This window comes from Euphorbia lathyris, chromosome 10, assembly GCF_963576675.1.
Source record: "Euphorbia lathyris chromosome 10, ddEupLath1.1, whole genome shotgun sequence".
Lineage (NCBI taxonomy): Eukaryota > Viridiplantae > Streptophyta > Magnoliopsida > Malpighiales > Euphorbiaceae > Euphorbia > Euphorbia lathyris.
The window spans coordinates 71,538,317-71,550,190 of NC_088919.1; the positions used below are offsets into that span (position 1 = coordinate 71,538,317).

At 34.3% G+C, this 11,874-nt stretch overlaps 1 protein-coding gene across 1 annotated transcript; it reads left to right on the forward strand.

Annotated features, from left to right (window-relative positions):
- The first annotated feature begins 533 nt into the window (after positions 1-533).
- On the forward strand, positions 534-2,090 carry LOC136209605 (DNA-directed RNA polymerase subunit alpha-like). Its single transcript, XM_066001126.1, has 2 exons — positions 534-1,008; positions 1,093-2,090. The coding sequence occupies exons 1-2, from the start codon at positions 598-600 to the stop codon at positions 2,080-2,082; spliced, it is 1,401 nt and encodes a 466-aa protein (XP_065857198.1). The 5' UTR covers positions 534-597; the 3' UTR covers positions 2,083-2,090.
- Positions 2,091-11,874: the final 9,784 nt, after the last annotated feature.

The window sequence follows — 11,874 nt, forward strand, 5'->3', positions numbered from 1 at the left end:
ATGTTTTTGTTGATAATAAGTCAGCTATTGCGTTGGCTAAAAATCCGATCTTTCATGATAGAAGCAAACACATTGACACCAAGTATCACTTTATTAGAGAATGCATTGGAAGGAAAGAAATTCAACTCAAGCATGTACCATCCAAAGATCAAGTTGCTGATATTTTTACTAAAGCTTTGAAGTTGGAAGATTTCAGCAGATTGAGAGCTGTTCTTGGTGTTACTAAGGGATAAATTATAAGTTTAAGGGGGTGTGTTGAAATAATGAACTTATAATTAATAGTCTTTAATTTGGTTCACTAGAGTGCCCAAGAGTCATTTCTGTATCTGTGTCTGTATCTGTATTTATAGAGAGTTAATGTGGTTTACTAAGAGTCATGTTTGTAATCTATAAATACCTATCAATACAAAGTAGTAAGGCAAGAGAATCAGAAGAGAATTTCTTCCAGCAATTATACTCTTCCTCAGTACCTCTGAAAGTTTATTTATTTGATCCAACAAGAACACTCTAAAGGATCCGATGACAAAAAAGGATCCATTTTGACATAAAATGGATATATCCATAGACCGCTGACTTATATTTATGAGATGATAAAATATGGCAAAACCTTTACCACGAATTGGTTCACGCAGAACTGGACGCATTGGTTCACGTAAGAATGCACGTAAAATACCAAAAGGAGTTATTCATGTTCAAGCAAGTTTCAACAATACTATTATGACCGTTACAGATATACGGGGACAAGTAATTTCTTGGTCCTCTGTTGGCACTTGTGGATTCAAAGGCACAAGAAGAGGAACACCATTTGCTGTCCAAACCACAGCTGGAAATGCTATTCGGACAGTGGTGGATCAAGGCATGCAACGAGCAGAAGTCATGATAAAAGGTTCTGGTCTCGGACGCGATGCGGCATTAAGAGCTATTCGCAGAAGTGGTATACTATTAACTTTGGTCCGGGATGTAACCCCTATGGCACATAATGGCTGCAGACCCCCTAAAAAAAGGCGCGTGTAAAAATAAATAGTGAAGAGATTTCAAGAGAAATAAATAATTCAACGAATTCACAATAACAATATTATTATGGTTGGAGAGAAAGTAACAATATCTACTCGGACACTGCAGTGGAAATGTGTTGAATCAAGAAAGGACAATAACCGTCTTTATTACAGACGCTTTATTCTGTCTCCGCTTATGAAAGGCCAATCCGATACAATAGGCATTGCGATTCGAAGAGCTTTGCTTGGAGAAATAGAAGGAACCTGTATCACACGTGCAAAATCTGAGAAAATATCACACGAATTTTCTACTATAACAGGTATTCAAGAATCAATACATGAAATTTTAATGAATTTGAACGAAATTGTATTGAGAAGCAATTTGTACGGAACTTGTGACGCGTCTATTTGTGTTAAGGGTCCTGGATATGTAACTGCTCAAGACATCATTGTACCACCTTTTGTGGAAATCATTGATAATACACAACATATCGCTAGCCTAACCGAACCAATTGATTTGTGTATTCGATTACAAATCGAGAGGAATCGTGGCTATCGTATAAAACCGACAAAAACCTTTCAAGACGGAAGTTTTCCTCTAGATGCTGTATTCATGCCGGTTCCAAATGCAAATCATAGTGTTCATTCTTATGGAAATGGGAATGAAAAGCAAGAGATACTTTTTCTCGAAATATGGACAAACGGAAGTTTAACTCCTAAAGAAGCACTTCATGAGGCTTCCCGTAATTTGATTGATTTATTTATTCCTTTTCTACATGCAGACGAACAAAACTTACATTTAGAAAAAAATCAGCACAACTTTACTTTACCCCTTTTTACTTTTCATGATAGATTGACTAAATTAAGAAAAAATAAAAAAGAAATACCATTGAAATACATTTTTATTGACCAATTCGAATTGACTCCTAAGATCTATAATTGCCTCAAAAGGTCTAATATACATACATTATCAGACCTTTTGAATAAGAGTCAAGAAGATCTTATGCAAATTGAAGATTTTCACATAGACGATGTAAAACATATATTGGGTATTTTAGAAATAGAAAAGCATTTCGCAATGGATTGACTAAAGAATCAAATCTAAATCCATTGGATTTCAATTCATTTTCGTCTTCTTTCGAAAAATAAAAAAAAATCCAATTTAGCTCTTAATACAGGATCATTCAAGTCAGGTTTTTTTGTTATTGGGATAGGTGAATTCTTATAGATCCATCCTCCCAAGGAACCGAACATGATAATTTTTTATCATCTGGCTCGAGCAAGAATCAAACGAATCAAACAGATTCTTTTCCTCTAGGCCTCAATTTTAATCGACGTTCGGTCTCTTCTTTCTTTGACCATGTCTAACTTTCTTCTCATGTTGGCATCATCATCCGCCTCAAAGTAAAGCACTTTTTTGGGACTTGTGACACCAATGTCTATTAGGATATAGGATTCGATTTCATAGGAGAGGAAGAATGGAGTTTCTCCCGTAGCCATCCTTGGGGAAGTCCGGTAGGCCTATCAGACACATGGTAATTGGTCCACCTAGTCAGGGTCAATGAGTTCTAACCTTTTTTTCAAGCCTTGGACGATAGTATGGTTCGTTACTTCTGTTATTATGTTTCTCTGGGGGTAGGCCATATAAGTGAATCAAAGTTTAAGGTGTAGCTACTGGCAGTAGGTTTTGAAATCTGTATTGTCAAATTGTTTCCGATTATCCGTAATGATTGTATGTAAGATTCTATACCTTGTGAGTATTTTCTATCCAAAAAAATAGTTGTCGTTGTTGTGGCTGACATTGGCTAGGTTTCCACCCATTTGGTGAAGTGGTCCACTATAACTAACATGTACTACTTCTACTTCTTGGCTTTGGGGAAAGAGCCTATGATGTGAAGTCCCCATGTGGCAAAGAGCCATGCTGGATTGATGATTTTCATGGCTGAAGCGGGTGACCTTATCACTAGGGAATACCTTTGACAAGCCTCGCACTTCTTTACATACTCAACTACATCCTTCGCAATTAATGGACAATAGAGTCCTTGTAATTGGATCTTTCTAGCCAATGCTTCTCCGCCCTAACGGGCTCTATCGTCTCCCTCATGTATTTCCTTAAGGATATACTGGGCCTTCTTGAAGCCCATGCATTTCAGCCATTGATGGATGAATAACTTTTAGTAGAGGCCTTCCCCTAATGCTGAATAACGTCTGACTTTTCTTAGTACCGAGTCATGAGTGAAGTTGTAGCCATATTGTTTAAGTATGCTGCAACTAAATAAATTGATATGAACTGTGAAAGGTTGTGGAAGGGAAAAATGATAAAGGCTTTTAGGGTTTTTAAAATTAATTGTAATCGTCATGCATTCCTACATTTAATAACATATTGGGATGAACTACCGGCAGCACTAAATTTACTAAATATCAAGAACTAGCACAAATATACCAAAAGTATCATAAATATTCAAAACAATTGCAAACTTAAATTCAAAATTTCAATAACTTCAACTTTAGAAATTGAAGTTTCAAGCTCAAATTTCGAAATTTTTTAGAAAACACAATAAAATTAGAAAATAAGATTGAAAATTTGATTTAAGAAAAAAAATTAAAAATAGATAATAATGGGAAAATGAGAAATTAGTTAATAAAATGATTGGAAAAATAATAAAATTAGATAATAATAATAATGGGAAACCAATTATTAGAAAGTGGCAAAATTTGAAATTTTTTTAGAAAACTTAAATTCAAAATTTTAATAACTTCAACTTTAGAAATTGAAGTTTCAATTTGGAAAATTTCTATAAAAAACAGTAAAATTAGAAAATAAGATTGACATTTTGATTTAAGAAAAAAAATAAAAAATAGATAATGATGGGGAAAAATGAGAAATTAGTTCATAAATTGATGGGAAAAAATAATAAAATTAGATGATAATAATAATAGTGGGAAAACAATTATCAGGGAGTAGCAAAATTTGGAAAAAAAATAGAAAACTTAAATTCAAAATTTCAATAACTTCAATTTTAGAAATTGAAGTTTCAAGCTCAAAATAATTATTAGAGAGTAGCAAAATTTGGATAATTTCTAGAAAAAACAATAAAATTAGAAAATAAGATTGACATTTTGATTTAAGAAAAAAATTCAAAATAGATAATGATGGGAAAAATGAGAAATTAGTCAATAAAATGTTGGAAAAAAATAATAAAATTAGATAATAATAATAATGGGAAAACAATTATTAGAGATTAGCAAAATGTAATACCAACTGTTCACTTTTCCTTATACCAACTGTACTACCTCATTCTTTTGCTAAATATTTATGTCTTGCTTAATATATAACATATATTTTTTGGGGGGGCTACCGAAAACGAAACCACTATTCCTCAGGGCGGTGTCGGAGACCGGAGGGGCTTTGGCCCCCCGGGTTGTAGACTGTGTCAATGGTCTTTGATGTCGGTTTTTTCAAAAAACCAACCCCAAAAAAGACTTATTGACATCGGGTTTTTTTTAAAAACCGATGCTAAAGAGCTTTGGGGTCGATTTTGATAGAAATTGTTGCCAATACTATGATCATAGGCAACGGTTTTTTAGAAAACCGACCCAATGTTTTATTATTCGTTACTGTTTTTATATTACCGACTCCAAAGACCTTTCAATTTTTTAAGAAATGATCATTAGAGTCGGTTTTTAATAACCGTTGCTAATATTATTATTATTAGGGTCGGAGAAATGTGATGTGGGTAGAGAGAGGTTTCAAGAAGGGAAAGATTGCAGAAGAAGAAGAGAGCAAGGACAAAAGGGTGAGAGCATATGCATATGCAGAGGAAACAGAGGAAACTAAAACCAGCAACTGTAACAGTAACGGTGACCAGCGGCGGATGTAGGGGGGTCAAAGGGGTCATTTGCCCCCCCCCTCCTTTAGTCCTAAAATAAGAGGTCAAGTGCAAAAATACTCCTAATGTTTAGCAATTTTACCCCAACGTCTAAAATGGTACAATTTGGCAAATGCAATCCTTTGTCTTACTGCTTGCACCGTTTTTTGTAGTAAAATCATTTACACATGCTTGAGGCTCATCTTCGCATTTTCCACGAAACAATTCTTGCTTCATGCACCATTTCTCGTTCATTTCTACACAGGATCAAATGTTAATTATATATATATATATATATATATATATATATATATAGTGAATTTCTAAAAATGAAATAAATTAAAATTACCTTGAGCAAGGAAAGATGAACATAATATAACTATGCATAAAATAAAAATGAGGGATTTCACTGCCATTTTAATCTGTTAATGATATTCAAGTTGTATAATTTCTTGTACATAGACAATGGAATTGGCACAAATTTATAGCAGGATAAATGACTAATTTTGGAATAATTTCTTTTGGATTTTCAATATTCAGAAACAAGAATTTATTTCTTATCATTATATTTGTTAATGTAAATAAGTTGAGATTACATGAGATTTTTTATCCTTTTTTTGGAGCTATGAGTGCCAGAAAGTTAATTAAAAGAACAAAAGCAAATTTCGGAAAAAAAATTTAAAGGAAATGTAATAATTGGGGTTGATTAGATTTTAAAAATTAATAGTTTTTAATTTAAATTCAGTTTAATTTTGAAAGCAAAAAGTAGTAGTTAATAGAGCAAAATCATCCTATAATATCATTATAGTTTTATTAGAATTCAAACTCTGGTTAATTAAACATGTTTTCCCTCAATAATTATAGGTTTTTTTAAGTAAAAGTTGAATGAAGAGGGAGAGAAGAACACATCCAGACATCCCATCTAGGTTAACACTTGCATAAAGCAAACTCGAACTTTCAACCCGAATGTTATGAAAGAAGAAAATAATTTCAATCCGAATGTTATGAAAGAAGAAAATAAAGAAAAGTCATACAAGATGAAAAGAAAATTCAAAACTTTTTATGTTTGATTTTAAAGTGCAGGGATTACCAAGAAAATAATATTAAAGTTGCATGAAGAGGCAGATAGAGGGGGGTCGGCCCCTCCGACCATAACTAGAGATAGTTCTGACCTTGTCTCCACAAAGTTTGAGGTTGTCGGGTACTAAATTATTGATTTGATTAAACTTTGATTAGGTATTTGATAAATTTGGCATTTGACCTAGAACTTTGATTCGGTATTTGATAAGTTGGGGATTATATGATTAATACAAAATTAAATAATTGATTTTATATTTAGTTACAAAATTCAACTAGATTAATATACGATATGCGATCAATATCTCAAAGTTTGTTAAAAATTACTCTATTTTATTTTTCTAGTCAAAATCTAGCTTAATTTTGAGACACCGTGTAAACTCATGGGACCGAAAAGAGACATTTGAAAGAATGCCTGGTTAGGAATAAAAAAAAAAGTGACACGTGCGAAATTAGGACTTAGGGTTTCTAGACCCTATTTTGAACCATAAATTTGAGATGTTTAGGGTTGTGGTTTTTAATGTTTAGTTTGAGATCAAATAGATCAAAAATGACTCTTTTAGGAATATTAAAAAACCCGAAAAAAGTTTCACATTAGGGTTAGGGTTCCAACGTGTCGGGACCCTATTTTCATTAGAAACAGGCCAACAGGAAAATTCCACGGCCTACGGTAGTGGGACCTCATACCTCATCCTATTTTGGCCTAATTCTGTCCTCTAGGCTCTCAAAAATGCGGTTTAGTGATTTTCACACGGTTTTACCCTATTTTTCATGAATTTTTTTTTTTTACCTAGTTATTGGATTTCTATCATTAATTTTACTTTTTAACCTAATTAATTAATTAATGGTTGACATGTAATAATAACATCACTTTTAGAGCATCTAAATTCACTTTATACCGGAAAAAAACATTTGAAAAAACGCCCGGTTAAAATGAAAAAAAGAGAAACACGTGCGAAATTACGGTGTAGGGTTTCCGGACCCTATTTTGAACCATTAATTTGATATGTTCAGGGCTAATGTTTTGAATGTTTAGTTTGATATCAAATAGGTCAAAAACGTCTTTTTTAGGAATATAAAAAAACAAAAAGTGTCAAATTAGAGTTAGGGTTTCGCCATCTCGGGATCCTATTTTCATCGAAAACGTACCAACATACAAACCCCATACCCTAAGATGGTGGGGCCACCCTATTTTAGCCTAATTCCGTCATCTAGGGTGTCTCAATGCGATTTAGTGATTTTGGCGCAGTTTTAACCTAATTTTCGGTGAATTATTTTTTTATTTTTTTGACCTAACACTACGCCAAAACCACCTTCAGATGACGGTTAAAAACCATCGTCCCGCACGATATAAATATGTCACAGGGCTCGCTTCCACATGTTGCAACTTCAGATGACGGTTAGGTTCTGTCATGTGAAGATACGATGCATGACATAAGCCTAGTTTCGTATTGTCATATTAATCTTGTTATGATGCAGCTTTTTTATTATTAACGTCACCTTTAATGTCATCACATGACATACTAATAATTAAAATGGTGAAGTAGATATATGGGAAATTGGCATATTGGTATTCGCGATGACAGTTTTTATAATAATTTATGTCGTTGTAGCTTGTTTTAGATGATATATGTCTTGAACTGCATATATCTAAGTTATTATTAGGTCCAGAATCCCCAAGTCTTGATATCTGCAAAACCAAATGATGCTCATTAATTACGTACCGTATACAGAGAGACCTAATAACTCTCATTTACCCTTTCCCCTTCCTAGACCTTTTACTTACCCACCCACAGTATAAATATGAAGCTTTTAACAATTCTCAAGAGTCCACAACCCAACACTATACTTACTCTAGTTATATGGATCATGGATAGATGTATAAGGGACCTCCATAGTCGTGTTGAGGCACAGATTTCCCTACTCGGGCATGAGGCACCCAGGTGGCTTCTCAATAGTTATGCACCTGACCGTCTGCAATGGACTTTCGTGATGAAGGGTCCTCCAAACACCCATTATGAAGGAGGTGTATTCATAGTCCATATGTGTTGAAACACCTTTCCACATAATTTTGATTTGACAAAATTGTTTAAGTATAATTCAAATACATATTCTAAACACACTAAGTTTAAATGCTTTGATTTATTCTACTAATGTGTTTGTTCAACGTTGAGTTAAAATTGTTTATAAGACACAAGAATTAAAAGGCCCAAGCCCAGTACGGAAGTCAAGGCCCAAGTCAAACAACTCAGTACAACTCGGCCCGCGTTTGTTAAAACGTTGTCGCTTTGGACAAAACGCAACTCAGCAAGAGAAGGATCTAGAAGACCTTCGGGAACAACTTCAAGATGAAGCTGCTGAGTAGACTCGACAAACGTACAAGACAGCAGCTGGCTAAGGAAAACTTTTAGACAAAGTATTTCCTCATTGGGTAAAGATCAGACGACATAGTATGCTGTCCAGTTGACTTTACCATAAAAGGAGAGACAGTCTGCTGAGCTGACCGAGGACGGAAGATACACAAATCTGATTGGCCGAGAGCTCTGAGCAAGTCAAGATGACAACGACAGGAAGCCGTTTCCCTCCAACGGTTATTTCGAAATTCGAAATGACCGATGCCCAGACGTCTCTATAAATAGTGCCATCAGAAGCTTCACTCAACACAGAACTTGATCAAGCCATTATGCTGACCAAATTTCTACACAAGTTCTGCAAGCAAGAAGCAAAGCAAATCTTACACTACAATTCATACATTTGTGTAAAAGTCTAGAGTGATTATTTCAATCGTCTAAAGTGTCTTAGCAAATCATTGTATAGGACAAAACACTTATCATTTCTAGAGATAGAAAGGAGAGGCTGAGCACTCGGTTATAGTACTCAGCAAGAGATTAGGATTGAGTAGAGGTATAGAGGAAGGTACTCTTGTTATACTCAGTTGCTAAGATTGTAAAAGGTTTGAGGCTCTACCTTTAAAGAGCTCAGTAAAGGATTCGAAAACTCGGAACGTGTTCCGGGGACAGGACGTAGGCTTAGAAGAAGCCGAACCTGGATAAATCTGCTGAGTGAAGTATTTCTTACCTTTAACTCCTTATATATATTGCTTGTTTAAAATAACCAAAAACTGACCAAGTAAAGAGGTCAAGTAGAGTTGTGCGCATTGAACATCTGAGCTCAGGAATAGACTCTAAGTGCTATCTCCTGACTCAAGCTAAGAAACTGACCTAGTCACCAGTTGACTAAGCCAGTATCTTGCTGTTTACTCAGCGCAGCTGTCAAAACCTTTTTCCTTAGAAAAAGAAGTCTGCCCTAATTGCAAAAAAGTTTAAATAGTTCCTAACCCCCCCTTGGAACTATACTTGCAACCTTACAAGGGACCAACAATATGGACTTCTCTGTCGATTTCCCCTCCACACCTCCAGTTGTAAGAACATGAACTTATTAACACATAGTAAGCAGTTCATATATATTCATATACACTCATGACATTACTATTATTCACAGCTCATGTTCAAGACCAAAATTTATCATCCTAATATGGGTCCTTCGGGGCATGTATCTATGCCCCCAACTACTTGATCGCCCTTCCCATCGTATTGCGATGGTAAGATGATGCTATAAATCTATGCATTTTCCTATGTTTGGGTTCTAATTTATCTATTCATATGTTTGGGGTCTAATTTATAAATGCACTTTCTAGCTGATGTGGCATATTTATGGAATGCTGATAGAGTCCTTCACTGAGGGGTCATTTCCTGGCCGAGAGCGAATTGCTAAGCCACATGTTATGAGTTGTGGACGAGGTCGCTCTCTTTAAGAAGTTTGTGGCACTATCTCGAGAATCTGTAAGAAGACTAGCAGCCAATCGCCTCCACGATAAAACACCAAAGTTGAGTAATTATTATAATTTGGGATTGAACTATAAATAATTGTTCAACTTCTACACTCAAAGAGAAGGAAAAGAGAAACGGATAATAATAAAATCTTGTTTGTGGATATGGAGAATCCAAAAGAAATTATTCCAAAATTAGTCATTTAGCCTGCTATTTACAAGAAATTATACAACTTGAATATCATTAACATATTAAAATGGTGAAGCCAGTAGTGAAATCCCTCATTTTTATTTTATGCATAGTTATATTATGTTCTTCTTCTCTTGCTCAAGGTGTTTTTTAATTTACTTTATTTTGAGAAATTCAAAATACATATATATATATATATATATATATATATATATATATATATATATAATTTACATGTGCTTATTGATCTTGCGTAGAAATGAACGAGAAATAGTGTATGAAGCAAGAATCGTTTCATGGCAAATGTGAAGATGAACCTCAAGCATGTGTAAATGACTTTGCTAAAAAATATGGAGACATGCTGTAAGCCAAAGGATTGCATTTGCCAAACTGTCTCCGAAAAAGATTTTACAAACTACTATTTATATTCTCGATTTTGTAAGTGTCAAATTGTTTGCAACTAATTCTAAATCAATGATAAGGGATTACAGAAGATTAATAGATTAATAAATATTTTAATTTTTACAGTATGATTATGGGTTGTTGCTTGATATGTTTATTCAATTATTTTCATTTTCAAATTGACATATTCATTACATTTCATGTGTGTGTTTGAACTAAAAGCTCGAGCTCATCATAATTAAGGCTTAATCATAGATTTTATATTAATCTCTTATACACCCCACACTATATTTCTCTTGGGTTTGCAGCGTGTACAACACAGGCTCATCCAGCCATGTATGTTTTTAATTCCACCAATTAATGAGGTTGCCAGGACTCGAACCAAAACCCTCTACCGTTTGGCTCTAGATGATGTGATACCCTGTCATGGAACCGTTTGAACTAAAAGCTCGAGTTGATAGTTAAGGCTCAATTATAGATCTTATATTAATCTCTAATAATATCATTATTTAACCGAAAAAATAAGCCTGAAACTCTTGCAGATTGATACCAAAATTTGAATCAAATGTTGCTCTTAATGTTGAATAAGCCTGAAACTCTTGCAGATTGATACGAAAACAGGAATCAAACGTTGCTCTAACTGTTGCAGTTGCATAACAGAAATAGCAACAACTAAGTCGCAATAGAAAGTGATTTAAATTAAGAGAAAGTGATTGAAATTAAGTATTTCAGTATTCTATTCCTGTAATTGAAAAGGGTTTTAAAATCAAATTTTTTTTTAATTAGCGATTTGAGCCGGATCCGTTTTCTTAACCAGTATTAGAGGTTTTACTTATAAATCTCTATTTTTATTTACTAAACCTCTATTTGGCAAAACAAAGCCAATGACTACCCAAACATGATATTAGTATAGAAATAGTGAAGGGCTAATTACAAATCTAGCCCAACTAAAAGGGTCCATTTATATATCTAACCCACTTTGCTTCAATATCACCAAAATAGACACTTTCATCCACTTTGGACAAGAATACCCTTATTTCAATTCATCTTCTTTCTCATATTCTGAATGTCTTTCTCGTCATCACAAACGGGCGAAAAGACGGTGGTCTATAAAGAGAAGAGATTTTGTTTCGTTCAACCTTTGAAGAACTAGTGTCTGCGGAAGAAGATTAGGAAGGAAATCTTAAAAAATAAGAAAGAAAAAAATCTAACAATTGAACTGCTGTGATGTCGCATTTGTGACGAATTCGTCGCAAATGCGACAACGGTTGTCGCATTTGCGATGAAATGCGACAGCAAGTTGTCGCATATGCGACGAAATGCGACAGCTGTTGTCGCATTTGCGACAAAATGCGACAGCAGTTGTTGCATTTGTGAAGTGGTGTCGCATTTGTGACGAAATGCGACAAATTCGTCATAAATGTAACAACAATGGAGGAAATTGACGGAAAATGGTGGAAAATAGAGGAAATTGAAACAATAACATTACAGATGAAGAAAGAGGCAAGACTA